Source organism: Electrophorus electricus, chromosome 21 (genome assembly GCF_013358815.1).
Source record: "Electrophorus electricus isolate fEleEle1 chromosome 21, fEleEle1.pri, whole genome shotgun sequence".
In the NCBI taxonomy this organism is placed as follows: domain Eukaryota; kingdom Metazoa; phylum Chordata; class Actinopteri; order Gymnotiformes; family Gymnotidae; genus Electrophorus; species Electrophorus electricus.
In genome coordinates, this window is record NC_049555.1 from 2,826,211 (window position 1) to 2,843,710 (window position 17,500).

General features: G+C 47.5%; 1 protein-coding gene across 1 annotated transcript in view; it reads right to left on the reverse strand.

Moving 5' to 3' along the window:
• The window catches only part of lrp1ba (low density lipoprotein receptor-related protein 1Ba), a 228,376-nt gene that overhangs the window by 12,740 nt on the left and 198,136 nt on the right, over nucleotides 1-17,500 (reverse strand). Inside the window, exons 71-82 of the mRNA XM_035520966.1 lie at nucleotides 17,090-17,222; nucleotides 8,765-8,887; nucleotides 6,904-7,026; nucleotides 6,174-6,311; nucleotides 5,829-5,951; nucleotides 4,690-4,809; nucleotides 4,009-4,250; nucleotides 2,816-3,039; nucleotides 1,996-2,102; nucleotides 1,152-1,268; nucleotides 777-950; nucleotides 532-657 (exon numbers count right to left, since the gene is read on the reverse strand). Of these exons, the coding sequence (XP_035376859.1) occupies nucleotides 532-657; nucleotides 777-950; nucleotides 1,152-1,268; nucleotides 1,996-2,102; nucleotides 2,816-3,039; nucleotides 4,009-4,250; nucleotides 4,690-4,809; nucleotides 5,829-5,951; nucleotides 6,174-6,311; nucleotides 6,904-7,026; nucleotides 8,765-8,887; nucleotides 17,090-17,222 (1,750 nt within the window). The remainder of the gene's footprint in view (nucleotides 1-531; nucleotides 658-776; nucleotides 951-1,151; nucleotides 1,269-1,995; nucleotides 2,103-2,815; nucleotides 3,040-4,008; nucleotides 4,251-4,689; nucleotides 4,810-5,828; nucleotides 5,952-6,173; nucleotides 6,312-6,903; nucleotides 7,027-8,764; nucleotides 8,888-17,089; nucleotides 17,223-17,500) is intronic.

Consider the following 17,500-nt stretch of genomic DNA (forward strand, 5'->3'; position numbering starts at 1 on the left):
CACACACACACACACACACACACAGATACAGACAAAAACACATACACGCATAGACAGAACACACACACACACACACACACACAGAAAAAAAACTCCCACAGAAAAACATGTATATATAAACACAGACAGAATAATGCACACATACAGATACACACAAAAACATGTACATACACAGGCCCACATGTTTGCACACACACATGCTCATCATACTTGGCAGTAAAGCGTTTCTGCTTTTAATACTGAGTCAAAGAAAAAATCCGGACCAGTTCAGCACCTATCCTGGCATGCTGAGGGTAGGCCACTGTGTGTATATCTGTGTGTGTGTGTGTGTGTGTGTGTGTGTTTGAGGGTCAGTGCAGTACACAGTATAAGGCCCTATGTAGTAAACACTTCAGTCAGGAGCGCTGAAGCGTCACACAGACGTGACACCGTCCTTAGGTCCGCTAACAGCATCGTGCTAATGTTATTTAGACATGACGCGGCTGTCGCTCCGGCGCGGTCCGGACAGGGGGCGTGTCCCGACGGCCTTACCTGAGGTGCTGGTGTCTACACATGTCCTGTTGATCAGAGACTGGCCATCAGGACACACACACCTCGCCCCGTTTGGGTTCAACAGGCACAGGAACTCGCATCCCAGCTTGGGACAGGGGTTCACCACTGAGTCAGAGACAGGGGAACAAAGGTGGGAGTGTTTTGGTGGTGTGTGTGTGTGTGTGTGTGTGTGTGTGTGTGTGTGTGTGTGTGTCTGGGATACGTGGGGCACATGGGCGTCCTACCCTCTTGCTGCTTGTACCGGTGGAACACCAGCACGCTGGAGGCTCCCTCCACCTGCAGACGGAGCGCCTCCGACCCCCGTCTGCCGTACTTGTGCACGCGGAACACGGCACCGCTCATACCCGTGCCGTACACGTAGTCCTCGAACACGTCGATGCGGAACGGCCGAGAGACGCCTGCCGGGGGGGAAGGTGAGGAGTAGGAGGAGTTAGAGCCTGTGCGGTGGTCAAAACCATACCCCGAAAATTCGCAGTAGTAAATGAGATAATAAATAGGTGGTGCGTGTCCAGCGCAGCTGAGCGGCGGCCCTCCATGCAGCGGGCGTGGAGGGGTGGGTGGATGTGAAGCTGGAGGGGCGGGTGGAGGCCCGATCTCACCGTGCTGCGCGGTGGCAGACGCCCGGGGGTCCGAGCCGTCGAGGCGCAGGCTGCCGATGACGGAGAGCTCCGAGTCAGCCCAGTACAGGCGGCCGCCGTAGTAATCGATGGCCAGACCTGCGCACGCACAGCCGCGTTAGCCTCGCTCAGATGCGCTGGCCTCCTGAGGAACAACGGACTACTCCGCACACTAGACGGCAAATTCCTATTCATTTGCGTCTCCGTCATGGAACGTCATAAAAAAAAAGGTTTCAGAAGTGGTGTGGTTAGTGGTAGATGAGCGATCTGATCTATTCCTGTGTGCGCAGCATTAGTCTCTCACAGAAGTTACTTTTTGTACACTACCGGACAGGAAGATAAATCACACTCTTATCATCTATATTGTCTCCTCTGTGTCCTCCGGCCAGTATTAGCCCTGAACACCTTCAAGTGTCACAGTCATTAGGCTAAAATTGCCGGAAAGTTTCGCAATTTCTCTCCTCACGGTGAAACTTGCTCCTCTGGGTACTGCCCATACGGAGACTTTAAATTAATGAACACCTAACAGATTTTACAAGTAAGGGTTGTGTGCAGTGTTTTCATCAAAAACCCTTCAACGAAGCAAAACCGTCTGGCCGTTTTAACATCCACTACAGCAAAGGTGGTTAATTAAGTGACGCTACAGCGAGACAAGCTCGTCCAAGTTCAGTCGTGGTCTGGCTGGGTGACCTCCAGATTCATTATGTGAGTCTCCTCCAAGGTGTTTTGCCAAGCACTGGATCTTGGAGTAGCGGTGACCAGCTGCCCGGGGGCGGTGTCCCGCTTGTGAAGGGGGCGGGACCAGAGAGGTGGACGGGGGATGTACCTGTGGGCCGGCGCAGGTTCTTCTCGAGGAGCACGCGGCGGTGGGAGCCATCCATGGCTGCCTCCTCGATGTGGGAGCGCTCACCAATCACTGTCCAGTACATCATCCTGAACAGACAGAAAGCATTCAGGGCCTTGGCCGGGGGCTCTATATGAGGCTTAATATCCCTATATGAGGCTTAATACCCCTACATTAGGCTTAGTTGCCCTATATGAGGCTTAGTACCACTATGTGAGGCATAATAACCCTATGTGAGGCTTAATAGCCCTATATGAGGCTTAATACCCATACGTGAGGCTTAATAGCCCTATATGAGGCTTAATAGCCCTACATTAGGCTTAGTTGCCCTATATGAGGCTTAGTACCACTATGTGAGGCATAATAACCCTATGTGAGGCTTAATAGCCCTATATGAGGCTTAATACCCATACGTGAGGCTTAATAGCCCTATATGAGGCTTAATAGCCCTACATTAGGCTTAGTTGCCCTATATGAGGCTTAGTACCACTATGTGAGGCATAATAACCCTATGTGAGGCTTAATAGCCCTATATGAGGCTTAATACCCATACGTGAGGCTTAATAGCCCTATATGAGGCTTAATAGCCCTACATTAGGCTTAGTTGCCCTATATGAGGCTTAGTACCACTATGTGAGGCATAATAACCCTATGTGAGGCTTAATAGCCCTATATGACGCTTAATACCCATACGTGAGGCTTAATAGCCCTATATGAGGCTTAATAGCCCTAGGCTTTCTCCCAATAGCAGTAGGTATATGGAAAGCGTGGGCGTTCCGGCGTGTTCCGGCGTGTTCCGTACCCTCGGGCAGGGTTGACGGCGATGGCGAAGGGCTCTCCGGCGAGGTCCGTGATGAGGCGAGTGCAGGCGGTGCCGCTGAGCTGGCCCACGTTGACGGAGTAGCGTAGGCGCCTCCAGTGGGCCGTGTAGTAGCTGAACCAGTGCATACGGGAGTGGTCGGTCCAGTAGAGCGCCCCGGTCACCCAGTCGGCCGAGACGTCCCGCGGCCGGCGGAAGTCCGGGCACTGCGGGGGGGGGGGGGGGGGGGGGGGGGGGGTCGGAGAGAGAGAGAGCAGAGAGGGGAGCGATACAGCAAGAGGGAAATAAAGAGTAAAAGAAAAAGGGAAGAGGGCAGAAGAGCCTGACGCCCACAGCCAGGCTCCAGGCACACATGGATATCTGACTGCGGCTTCTCTCTCGGTAATCTTCAGGGGAGACCTGAGTGTCATCTCCTCCCCCTCCTGGTCTTATCAGACTCCTCACTGACACCGAGAGAAGGGAAGTGCGCTCGCGCACAGAGATATAGGAAGTACGCAGACAGGAGGAGAGCTAGGACAGGCCTTGTTAGCTCGCAGAATCTACCATGGACCTTCTTTAATCTCTCCGAAACCCAGACTTCAACCAGGAGCTCTATAAAGCATGTCGGTTAAACCCTCCCTGTGTGTGTGTGTGTGTGTGTTTGGGTGCGTGTGTGTGCGCTGCAGAAACGATGACATAAGAGCACTCACACCTGCTCCTACTCATATTGCCGGATCTCTCGCATTGATGTACGGTAGAGAATAAACACAGCAGACGTGTTGCGGTAAGTCGTAAAGGTTCATGACAATCCCCAGAATTAACAGTGATGCTCAAGAAATGCATCTGAAGCAACTTGACTTCAATAATCAGTGTGTGTGTGTGTGTGTGTGTGTGTGTGTGTGTGTGTGTGCACGTATGCATTCTAAGCTTATTACACCCCAACATTTTAAACTAGTTTAGATATGGTTCATTCCAATTAAATTGTTGTTCTTTGTTGTTTTGAAAACCTTATATATGACACCCTAGGAAGCACATTCCAGAGTCTTAATTTATGCAGCTGCAGGTGTGTGTGTGTGTGTGTGTGTGTGTGTGTGTGTGTGTGCGGAGCTAGAACCGTCAGACCTCTTTGAGGTGTTGCTGGAGCTGTCTGAGCTGTTCAAGAGTCGTTTTCAGATGTTTTGAGATGTTCTACTCACAATGGCCCCACTGGAGGCCCGGCTGGGCATCCTCTCTCCGAGATCCCGGTAGAACACCCCCCCGGGGTTGAACTGTGTCGCCCACACAAACTTGTGCCGGTGGAAGAGGGCATCCATGCCCACCACGCGGGCGTTGGGCGCCAGCCGGGCGACCTGGGTGTGCCCGTGGCTCTGGTTGAACGGGTACACAAAGCTGTGGATGTCCGTATCGTTGGCGACGTACAGCACCTGGTCTTCCGGGCCTGCCCCAACGCATAGGATACCACAGAACCGTTACTATGGCAGCAGTGTAGCCCATACTAGCGCACAAGGAACGAGACCGGCTGGACACTGCTGGACGAGTCAAAGCTTGCTTTCTCCATGATGGAGGCAGGCTGGCCTCCCATGGCTGCCTATTATAACCAAAACCCTGATTTGGTACGGCTGAAGTATTCTGTTAATTGACCACAGCTTCACAAGAAGTGAAAACACTTAGACGCAGCAAGTCAACCAGCTTAGGGAAAGTTGAGAACAGTGGGATCATTTTGTGTCTCATTACTGGCCGCGGACGTCTGAGGTTTCGCTTGGCTCGCTTAAACGCGATGCCGGGATCGTTAGCGGTTATTGGCCCTAAGGTCTGGTAGTGGGAGGGCAGGGGGGTGGGGGGATTGAGGCGTTTTTACCACCTGGGTCTCCAGCTACCTTTAGTGATGCACTCGCCGTCAATCTCTTTAAAATTCCCGTCGCAGGCGCATTTGTAGGAGCCTTTGGTGTTGATGCAGTGCTGGGAGCACGTCCCGAACAGCGAGCACTCGTCCACCTCTGGAAGAGAGCGAGAGGAAGGGAGAGATGGGATCAGAGACACGGGTGAGCAGCGGCACTAGAGCGCTGGGCTCCGGTTCTTCTCGCTGCATTTCCGAGCATTGTTTATTGCTTATGGGGGGCTGGCGCCTCCCGACTCCGCACATACTTACGCATACGCACACACACACACACACACACACACACACACAAACACACACTTACTTAACAGCATTTGGCAGATGCTTTTATCTGGAGTGACTTAGAGAAGAACTTTGCTGCCTATTTGGAAGTCATTAGTCCTTAGCGCGGGTGCTTTCATTAGCGATAACTTAAATCCCTTAAGGACAGCATGGCCCTAAGCGGGTCTGGAGAACGCGGGCGAGTTCATTCCACCTCCCTGACACCACCACACAGAAGAGTCTAGGTAGCTGTGGCTGCTGCTGCCTTTAGGGAGTGCTGGTGTGTGCCTTGAAGGCACAACATGAGCACAACCACAGGAAGCCTGCAAGGAAGCACAGCAGAAGGTGTGACAGAACTTACATGGGGAGAGTGGCCACGTTCTAGACCCGCCGCTGGGGCAGTGGAGCGGCTGAGGGGCCTTTAAATAGTTGAGGAGCATCTGGAAAAGTCACTAGAAGGTGTCAGTGATTACTGGTGTGAAAAGCGAAAGCCGAACAGTTAAAAAAAAAAAAGTGCTACGAAGGTTTCTGTTCCTGCAGCCGTTTCAGATCAAGAGATGCAGTATTCTCTGTTTTGGCCTTTGACACACTAACTCAGTACAATATATTCCGATTAGTCATATAGTCAGAAGGAAAGGTTGTCTTTGGGGACGGAGTGTGCGTGGAGTTATGGTACAGCGTTCTAATACAGTGTGACTAGCAGTCAAATGATGGCACTGTGGCCTATACCACAAAAACAGCACCCACAGTCAGTGGGAGAGAAGGTGTCTGCCATACTGATGCTGAAAAACTTCATCCACTTACACACACACACACACACACACACACACACACACACACACACACACACCCGTCTACCTTCACACTGCCTGCTCCTGCGGTCTCTCTGGAAGCCTGCCCGACACTCACACACAGACTGGGCTGCCGTGCGGTTACAGAAGGCGTCGTCCCCACACAGGTTAGCTTGCCCTCCACAATCCCCTTTAAAACACACACACACACACACATCACCACTCTGGCTAAAAGCTGTGCTATTACAGCCAAGCCAATGGCTCTATTGTCAGTAAATAGAGCGTGACCCCTGGATAAAGGCCTGTGCGCTCTGATCCGTAGGCAGGAGAGCGTTGGCTCTGGCACTGTGCCACGGGGACGTGGCCCCTCCCGCGCGACCTTTCACCCCGGAATGCCTGCAAGCGAACTCACACGGCTTGCAGTCCCGCTCGTCTGAGCCGCCGTCTCCGCAGTCGTCGAAGAGGTCGCACTGCAGCTCGGTGGGGAGGCAGCCGCCACCAGGGCAGGTGAACTCAGACTTAGAGCACGGCCTCACTCTGGCACTCCCGTCTACTGAGAGAGAAGGAAAGAGAGAAGGAGAGAGGGAGAGAGGGAGAGAGACAGAGAAAGAGGGAGAGAGAGAGAGAGAGACAGAGAGAGAGGGAGAGAGAGAGAGGGAGAGAGAGAGAGAGAGAGAGAGATAGATAGAGAGAGAGGGAGAGAGGGAGAGAGAGGGAGAGAGAGAGAGACAGAGAGAGGGAGAGAGAGAGAGAGAGAGAGAGAGAGAGAGACAGAGAAAGAGGGAGAGAGAGAGACAGAGAGAGAGGGAGAGAGAGAGGGAGAGAGAGAGAGAGAGATAGATAGAGAGAGAGGGAGAGAGGGAGAGAGAGGGAGAGAGAGAGAGACAGAGAGAGGGAGAGAGAGAGAGAGAGAGAGAGAGAGAGAGAGAGAGAGAGAGAGACAGAGAGAGAGAGAGAGAGAGAGAGAGAGAGAGAGAGAGAGAGTGTTCCGGAGGGTTTAAACCTCATAGGTTTCGCAGGCATGTGCCCCCCCACCCCACACACACACACACACACACATATTTTCCTTCTCACACACACAGTCAGAAAGGCAGCCTGTAGTCTCAGTACTGTGTTGTGTGTGTGTGAGATGTTCTGCTCACCACAATTGTCTTCATCAGAGTTATCTCCACAGTCGTTCCCTCCGTTACACACCTGCTCCATCCGCACACACACTCTGTCATTCCTGCAGCGAAAAGGTCTACTGGGGGGACACAGCATCTTTACTGCACACACACACACACACACACACACACACGTAAACCCAAATGTACACATACATACACATATACACACATATGTGCAAACACACACGCACACACACACACACACACACACACACAAACATGAACGTCATTGAGCACTGACCTGCATGTTACAGTAAATAAAAGAAAAAGAAACCAACATGTAAGCTGAGTTCATGTCCTGCATTGGCCAGACATAACAATCATGTGGTCCACTACGCCAGTTTAGATGCTACATGCTTATATGGCACCCAGAAGGTACCAAATACCCCATAACTCCAGCACTCAAAAAACCAGCAAATATGAGCACATGATATCACAAGCACCCTACAGCACAGGAAAAGACAGCGTTGATGCCATAAAGAAGGGCTCAGGGGATCCGAAAACATTCCCGTTTAGGAGATGGCCCCCCGGCCCCCCGGCATGCGCCAAAGCTCTCCCGCTGGCCTGCCTGTTTCAATCGCATGGCAGTAGGACTAGCAGCCTTGCCCTGCCGGACGCTGGGCCCATGCTCACACGTGCTCTCCCGTACCCCACATGTGCAGAGTCGGAATATCTCCTGTAATTGGGAGCGGTTTACCACTGCGTGGGTGGGTAATGGTCAGATGTTTCCTTGCGCGCAGCACTGCAGCTATAATTACTGCCCAGTACGCCCACGTGACTTCTCCATGACCGCCTCACAAGCGAGGTGTAGGACTTAGCCAATCCACCCCGGAGATCAGACACTAATGACTAACTGGACTTAAAGTGCAGTTTCTGTCTCAAAAGATGCGTTTCTGACTAAAACTTCGACGTTCCGGGCGTGTTTGTGAATAATATTCCACAGATTTAACTATATGGAGGGACGAAGACAGTCTGTCTGTTATTTTGCTTAGCAACGGCATCACACGTGGGAACACGTGTGTCTTCCTTTAAGCATGTCAAGGAAGACTTGCCTTTCCCATTGACATGCGACACTGTGGTTTTATCCGGAGTCTTTTGGCTTGGAGTTTTAGATATAAAAGTCACTTCAAAAAGCTTCAGGTTCTGACGTGTGAACCAGCCCAACATGGGTCTGTACTTAAGGGCGGAACGCAGGCACAGACTTGCACAAACACCTTCGTGTGGGCTCACGTGAAAGCCCAGCTGATTGTAGGAGACAACTGCGCCGAGGGTTTTTATGTGCTGATCTGAGAGGTGTAAGTGTGAAATCAGCCTGCAAAAGGGCTGTGGTGAGAAGCAGAGTCTCCTTGGTGTCAGACACACACACACACACACACACACAAACAAAAAGCAACCCAAAAGATAACAGCCCGACGTTAGCTCTTTAGTCAGTATTGCAAGAAAGACATGGCAAAACAGCTGATTTAGTGTGTTCTATTAAGCTCTGTACCAGTTTAGCTTTAACATTGTTCAGCATGAGTTAGAAAACAAATCGGGATGTTCTGGAAATAGACTTTTTTATTTTTGGCCTGTTGAAGTGGCCGTAGTAATGACTGTATTCGTGTGATCGGAAAAATGTCCGCAGAGCAGATGTTTTTCTGGAGCTGGGTCACAACCAAAAACACGGGCTGTGTTGTTGAGGACGTTTTTCACCTGCGCAGTGGAAATACTGACTTGAATACTGAATACTAATTTGTTCAAATCAGAACAGGTACAATGAGTTCGTTCAGCTTGGAGTTTACCTACAGAGTGTGTCTGCAACATCAAACGCATCGTGAGGTTTGCGGGTGGAACGTACCACACATCTCTGCGTCCTCATCGGAGTTGTCGCCGCAATCGTCCTCTCCGTCACACAGGCAGAGGAGCAGTTTGCAGAGGGTGTTATTGCACACAAACTCATCGGGGCGACACACCACGGTGCCTGCGCACACACGCAGACACACACACACACACACCAGATCGTCCGGATTATGGTCCGTTACCCGAGCAACAGAGACCACAGGGGCTGTCGGCAGAGTGCCGCCTCAGATGCATTTGGGCACTGACTCGATTTTGGGCTGTTCAGCTTGCCATAGGCATGCTGGGTCCCTCCAACATGCACCAGATGCTGAGCACCGCTGTTAATGAGAGCGTGTGCGTGAGGGCAGGGTTCCCCGGTCTCCCCGCGGTGCGGTTTCATCATCAGTAGTCCCTGCTCCAGCACATTCTGACTCATCTCATCAGCTCATCAACAAGTTCTGCTCTAAACCCGCTAAAGGTCACAAGCTGGGGAGGCACCTGCAGACAATGAAAGGCTGCATTTAAATTTTGGGTATAAAAGAAATCTTAACCATAAAAAAAAAATCCCAGCGAAAATGTCATGTACACAGGGCTTTTCACCTTTTTAACGAACAGACAGAAGGCTAGGTATAACGCCACCTCTCATCAGAAGTCATGTCATCATTTGCCGGTGCTTTCACGTTCGACCCTCCCCCCCACTTAAAAACAACAACAACATCAACAAAATACTAAATGCATGCATTGTGTAAATGCACTAATTACACCTGCTCCATCTTTAGCCTGAACGCATCATGTCTGAGTTCAGGCTTAGGCATTCATGGCTAAGTGGATGTTAGCTTTATCCCCTGAAGCCAGACATCATTAAAACTAATAACAGTCTGGGGTCTCATTTGTGTGATGGCCCTCAGACACCATAAAGATCTACTCGGTGCAGGAGTGCCTGTCTCTGTGTGTGTGTGTGGGGGGGGGGGGGGGTATACGTAGCTCTGTTTCATGTCGAGGACTATGTGAGATCTTGCCTCAAACAGAGAAAGCCTCCAAAAAAAGAATTAAGTAAGACAGGAGGAGAAAGTCCATTATGGTTTTAAAGGCAGCACAAAACTGGCAGGGTGGATGTTAGGACTGGATAGATGTTATTGTTTCTGCACCTATCATCTTCATCTTCATCATCATCATCATGTTCATCTTCTTCATCATCAGCAACATTACATGTTTTTATTATTTGCCAAAAAAAAAGACACTAAGTCTCCTAAAACTGAAGTTTTTGAGCAATATAAACATTTCCAAGTTCAGACTGGTGCAGTGTATGTTAACTGACCTGACTCAGGTTTTTAGTTTTATCTTATAAAACAAGATCAGTTGATATTCCTGGTTCTGTAAAATTAATGTAAAGACAGCTTGCTATGAGAGTAGAAGACCACGGTGACCCTTTCTCTAATCCAGCCCACCTAACGCACAGAGATAAAGTACGAGAGTTTATCTGTTATGGTAGAATGTGGTTATAAGTGAAGACAGGTGCTCAAGGCCTGAGTCAGACCTAATCACATATGGCTGCTAACATGATCAGATGTGGTTGGCTAACAAACATGATCAGATGGAGTTGTGGTAACATGATCAGATGGAGTTGTGGTAACATGATCAGATGGAGTTAGCTAACATGATCAGATGGAGTTGTGGTAACGATCAGATGGAGTTGAGTAACATGATCAGATGGAGTTAGCTAACATGATCAGATGGAGTTGTGGTAACGATCAGATGGAGTTAGCTAACATGATCAGATGGAGTTGTGGTAACATGATCAGATGGAGTTAGCTAACATGATCAGATGGAGTTGTGGTAACATGATCAGATGGAGTTGTGGTAACATGATCAGATGTGGTTAGATAACATGAACAGATGGAGTCGGCTAACATGAATCAGATGGAGTTGTGGTAACATGATCAGATGTAGTTGAGTAATATGATCAGATGTGGTTGAGTAACATTATCAGACAGAGTTGGCTAACAGACGCTATGGCTCCACCTTTTCTGCCACTTTCTCTGACTCCTTCAAAGGCACGGTGTTGGCAGCGTGCATCCATCCTGAAGGAGAAGCCACACAAGAGGCAGGGCAGGCTAAGCATCTGGTGTGGAAACCCAGCTGCTGCGACTGCTTCAGGAACTGGAAAGCTGAGTTGAGGTGACCTCATGTGCTAATGTGGTGAGTATGTTCTTCTGCCTGGCTAGCTCCACTGTGGAAACCCTCCATTTGTTCCAGCTCTGACTGACTCATTGCTTTGCCCTTTTCGTTACATGGGCGGTGCAAACCCATCCTAGCTATTGACCCTCAGTTGCAATTTGGTGCACAGCTGTATTCTTAGGGTCAGGGTTACACTAGCCTTACTCCCCCAGCTGATGGTCCCATTACTATAATTAACAGTGTTCAAAAGCAAAGAGACAAGCCACCACCCAAAAGCAGTCATGCCGGTGTGGAGGAACCTGGTTCTGGAGCCTTGGCTGGAGGTTCTGCCAGGCCGTCCAGAGCTGCTGGGTTGGGCTGTGTGTATGGACTACAGTGACTACAGGGACTACAGTACCCAGAAGCCTCAGTCTCTTTTATCCCTCTAGATCTTTGTCCTATTAATCCTTCTCATATATTTGCGGTTATGTTTAATTACACTTTGCAAAGTATCATTGAGCTTTTGCTACATTTATAAGCCTTTGTTAACTGATTTTGGTTTCTGATCGCCTGTCTTAGTTCTGTTCTCTGTTTATTCCCTTTTTGAATTGCCATCTGGATTTATTCGCCTGTGCTATTTTTGTATGCTACTGTTTACGACTACTCGCCTGCATTTCGGTTTTAATCCTTTGTTCACGTACTGGTTACTATTTGCAGTTTTAAATTAACTGAACCTGCATGCGATCCCACCTCCTGTGTGAGCCTGACAAATCTCTTCTTGTGGAAATGCACGAGACTTGCCTGAAGTCCAACAAAGTTCAATCAAATATGAAAAACAAATTTTTATCCGTAGGCTGAAAAAGTATTAATCCACTTCCATGTTCTGTTCCACAATACATCGAATTACATCACAATTTCAAAATAAATCAAAAACTCCACTGAACATTATTACACTCAACCAGCAGCTGTCCATGGTGCTGAACCACGTTCCCTCAGGCTTTCAGCACTACTGTCCTGGACAGTTCCACTGCCCACGTGGACAGAGCCCTGGGAGTAGCGGCTGCTTCTGTCTCATTGTTCTGAGGGGCAGTGGACATCTTGTCCAGGCAGCCTCGGGGGGCCGTAGCCGATCCTACCCAGCCAGCATCGCGACAAAGACCGCCACCAAACTCCCGCGCCTCCCAGGCTCTTCCCGGGCATGGTCTGCCAGCAGATGAGTTCCGTTTATCCCCGTACACCTGCCGCGGCCCATGTGCTTCTCTGCACTCAACCTCTGAACCTTGGCAAAAACACTCCAGTAAAATTTCCCCCTCCGGGGGTCTTGTGCAGCCAGAGCTTGTGTGCGTGATGTTTGCGTTCCACTTCTCGCCCTCCTCTGCTGAGTGCTCTCACAATGCACACACACACTCGCCACACTTCATCTCAGAGGCAAAAGCACTCCCAAACATGTCGCAGGTGTATCCGGGCTGGCGTCGGCGTTCCAAAAATGCCAACAACTGCAATTTTTCCAAACATTGGAATGAGGCCTTTCATGTTCAAGCCTGTCTGATATCAAGTGGAACATGGACCTCTTTCATCTCTGCAATTTTCACAAATATTTGCAAATGACTGCTCTTACGTGTACGCGTGCATATGTAGTGTATGAGAAGGAAAATCATGCATGAATGAGTGTGTGTATATGTAGGTGTGTGTGTGTGTGTGTGTGTGTGTGTGCGTGTGTGTGAATGTGTGTGAGTGTGAGAGTGTGTATGTGGGACTTAAGCACTACTACACACACACCCACACACACTCCTGTGCTGTTTGATGTAGTGTACTGTTGGGATTGCCAGTGAAGAATGGGTTTGCATCCGTCGTCGGAAAAAAAAAAAAAAAAAACCTGCTCTATCAATTATCATACAGTGAAAAAGATAGTGACAAACAGACACATACACACACTAACTAACAAAGGCAAACCTTGAGCAAACTGACAGAGCTATTTTTCTCTCTGATTCAAAATCAGTTTTAGGCTAAAAATGTTTAAAAATTCAAATCCTTCTGTGATTTACCACTGCAACTCCTAATGTTCCTTGTAAAGCAGCTTTTCAAAAATCCACTTCTTCGAGTCTTGTTTAGTTTGTATGATTTTAAGAAAAAGCAACAAGAAGAGCTGGACAGTGAAAGGCGTTCCACCTACACGCTGAACCTTTACACCTACACGTTGAACCTTTACGCCTACATGCTAAACCTTTATGCCTACACGCTGAACCTTTACGCCTACATGCTAAACCTTTACACCTACACGTTAAACCTTTACACATACATGCTAAACCTTTACACCTATACGCTGAACCTTTGCACCTACACGCTAAACCTTTAAACCTATACGCTGAACCTTTACACCTACAGTCTTTACACCTACATGCAGAACCTTTACACCTACATGCCAAACCTTTACACCTACACGCTGACCATTTACACCTACAGGCTGAACCTTTACACCTACAAGATGAACCTTTACACACTGAACATTTACACCTACACACTGAACATTTAAATCTACATGCTGAACCTTTACACCTTTACCCTGAACCTGTACACCTACAAGATAAACCTACAGGGTGAACCTTTACACCTACAAACTGAACCTTTACACCTACACACTAAACATTTAAACCTACACACTGAACCTTTACACCTACACACTGAATGTACATGCTGAACATTTACACCTACACACTGAACATTTAAATCTACATGCTGAACCTTTACACCTTTACCCTGAACCTGTACACCTACAAGATAAACCTACAGGCTGAACCTTTACACCTACAAACTGAACCTTTACACCTACACACTAAACATTTAAACCTACACACTGAACCTTTACACCTACACACTGAATGTACATGCTGAACATTTACACCTACACACTGAACCTTTACACCTACATCCAGAACCCTTACACCTACACAGTGAAGCTTTACACCTATATATTGAACCTTTACACCTACATGCTGACCGTTTACACCTTTATGCTGAACCTTTACACCTACAAGCTGAACCTACACGCTGAACCTTTAGACCTACACACTGAACCTACACACTGAACCTTTACACCTACACACTAAACCTACATACTGAACCTTTACACCTACACACTGAACCTACACACTGAACCCTTACACCTGTATACACTGAACCTACACGCTTAACCATTACACCTTTATGCTGAACCTTTACACCTACATGCTTAACCTTTACAGACTTTGGGAAAATTGGGGTTCAAATGTGTTGAAACTCTTAAATTAAGTAAGGAGGCATCTAATTGGCTCTCACTTCAATCACCTAGGCAACAGTCTACTAATGTCACTAAAATTCAAAAAGATACACTCATCATTATTCATAGTTGCATACACATCTTGAATGTAAAATGAGAGCAAATTTGACATTATTCCTCACTGTAATCTCTACTGTAGCTGTACAATCACATGCATGTCTGCTATAAAACCATCTGCATTTTGATCACATCACTCCTCTCTTAGCTACTTTACATTTACCTATATACATACTTAGCTCCTTTACATAAAATTTTGTATTGATTTTAAAATACTTCTAATGACCTACAAAGCATTGAATGGTTTTGCCCCACAGTTCCTTAGAGAACTCTTAGTACATTACAATCCACCACGTCTGCTTAAATCAAATGTGCAGCTCTTTACTAGTACCAAGAATAAGAAAATCTACCTCAGGGGTGGTATAAAGCTTTTGTTATAAAGCTCCCACACTATGGAATAGCCTTCCTGTAAATGACTCAGACACACTCTGAATATTTAAGTCTGTAGAGTCAGGCATTTTATTAACTACTTCCCATCTTAGGTAAAGGTGTAGATCTGGTGGTCCAAGGGCACTGAGAGTTCTGGTAAACGGTGATGTTATGATGCTGTCACTTCACCTCTCTTTTGTCACTCGAGTTTGTTGGCTGAGAGCAGCGGAATGTTGATGTTCCAGGGAGCCTCGTGCCTGTGGTTCCTTCTGGCTCTTTCCTTCTAGCTGTGCTGCCATAGCGAGACCAGCCGGAGTCCATCTTTGCACATTACAGTTCCCTTATTTAGACACCCTCAAACCTGGACATGCCTAATAACACATTCTCTCTTTCTGCCTAAGTACACCTGGCTCCTCCCACCTCCCCCTGAGGCCCCCTGCTGTAGCCCACCACACCTCCACCCCAGCTGACCACGTCTACGTTTCTCTTGACGGACGTTCTCGTGCGGGGTGGGTCTCGGACACGTGCACACCACTGGGACAAGATTAGGAGTTCTAGAGAATCAGACTAGACCTTAATTGCTTATTTTTTCATTTTATTATTATTTATTGTTTTTTTCTTAAAATTGTTAGTATTGAGTCGACCGTTGTCGGCCAGAGGAGGATCCCCCCCCTTCGAGTCTTGGTTCCTCTCAAGGTTTCTTCCTCGTGCTCCAGGGAGCTTTTGCTCACCACTGTTGTCCTTGTTTTGCTCACTGGGGGCTTGGACTGGGACATGTGTAAAGCTGCCTAGTGACAACAGATGTTGTAAAAAATGGCATATAAATAAATCTGATTTGATTCAATTCAAGTTTGAGTGTAATATTTAAATAAATTGAAAATATTTCATCAGGGGTTAGGATGTCATGATTGCGATTCCCTCCACAATGCCATCTGCATGGTGACGACGGCTTCCACGTGTGCTTTGTTTTGGTTTACTCCGTGGTTCTGCCCTTTATCGTGTAAGGTATTCCTTGTGGCTTTGCAATTTCCCTGCATGTTTAACGCCGGCGTTCTGCGTTCTCAGTCATCACATATTGTTCCTACCTCCTTGTTTCTTGCATTCCAGGTTCTTGCCTGCCTTCCAGCTCTGGCATGCCTTGTTATCCTGTTCCGTCGGTCTCTGTTCGCGTTACTTTCCGGCATGTATTCCAGCTTTGTTTCCTTGTCTGCTTGCACTGTTTCTTTCGACCCCCGGATCATAATAAGAATACAGATTAAGGATTCGCTCTTAATAAACATCGCCGCCTGCGCCCGGCTTCCTCCAGTTTACTGTTACAGACGTAATATTACCAGGGAACAAGATTTTCTTCTGTGTACTGGTACCACTGATCGGATATTTTACTGCTATTTTACTATTTCAATGAACATCAGAAGCTGACTGGCAACATTAATCAACCAACAGTATGATGGGACCCCGGCAATATAATCAGGTCACGTTAGAAGCATTCAAGGAATTTATATTCATAAAAACGTTGTTAGTGTTAGCCCAGCAAATAAAGTAACTAAAGAGTCAGTAAGCAGTAACGGGTCAAGCCTCGACAGGCTTTCTGTCAGTGAAAACTACTCTGACTCTAATTCCCTGTTTTCGTTTTGTGCGCTGCTTTAATGGCACTTTTGAGTCTCACACATTTATGCTTCACTGACACGAATTTTCTCCCTCTTGACTGACTTCCTTCTGTGTTCATCTTTTGATTGTAATGTTCCTTAGTGCTGTCCTTTTCTTGGTGTAGTACTGCAACACCTGTATAATTAAAGCATATTTAATGTAATTAATGTAAATGAGAGTACACGAGGGCTGTCATATGCGTACAATATGCAAATAATGTACTCGTTTTTGTTTTTTTTTGGCAGGGTGGATGATGGTTTATCAGTTGTGTTCAAATCAAAATTTGATTTGATGTCATGTGACAGTCTCGTGAATTAAACATGAAGTGTTTTATCCGTTAGCGCAGATGCTGAAATCTTTACAGCTTTGATGAATAAGGACCAATTTGTTCATAAAAAGAAAACAGAAAACATTTGAGACATTTCTGAGAGATGAAAGGAACAAATGATTTCACTTGAGCGATCAAGTTGATAAATCATTTAATGTAAAACAAAGCAAGGCAGGCAAAATACCTCAAAGGAAGTGGATCTGACTTATATTTTCAAACATGGTTGTTAAATCTATCTACTGAGAAGCATTTACATGTAAACAAAGACCAGCTAAGGGGGTGTTCAGACCCAGACATTTTGTTGTTATTTTTGACCCCTTGTGCTAGTGTGGCTGACACAGCACTGGGAACAACATTAGGACTATTCGTTCACATCTCAACTCAGGCCTGCTGTCTGCGTGAAACTGTGTCAGGGCTGACAGAGTGCACTCAGTACGGCCAGGTCAGAGGTCACGTGATCCACTACGTACCATTTTCACAGTTCTCCTCATCGCTGAGGTCCAGGCAGTCGAAGACTCCATCACAGCGCCATCGGGAGGGAATGCAGTGTGCTCGATTACGACACACAAACTCCTCATCCTTGCAGTCACGGATACAGTCCACCTTTACACGTAACACACACACACACATTTTAGATAAATACGATTTTCATATATTTACATGATAAACATTTAGACTGGGACACCTCCTGCCCCAACTGGAGCAGAATTTCCAAATGTCTGCAGAGCCACCGGTCAAATTAAAGCTCTTTCCCCTTTAGCAATGACCCGTGATCTTTGACCGCTGCTGAAATTGCTTTTAATATCCAAAGGAGGTGATGCCGTCTGCTCTCTCTAGGGACTGGGGAGAAAAAGTCCATTTTAATGCCACTTACTAAAGGA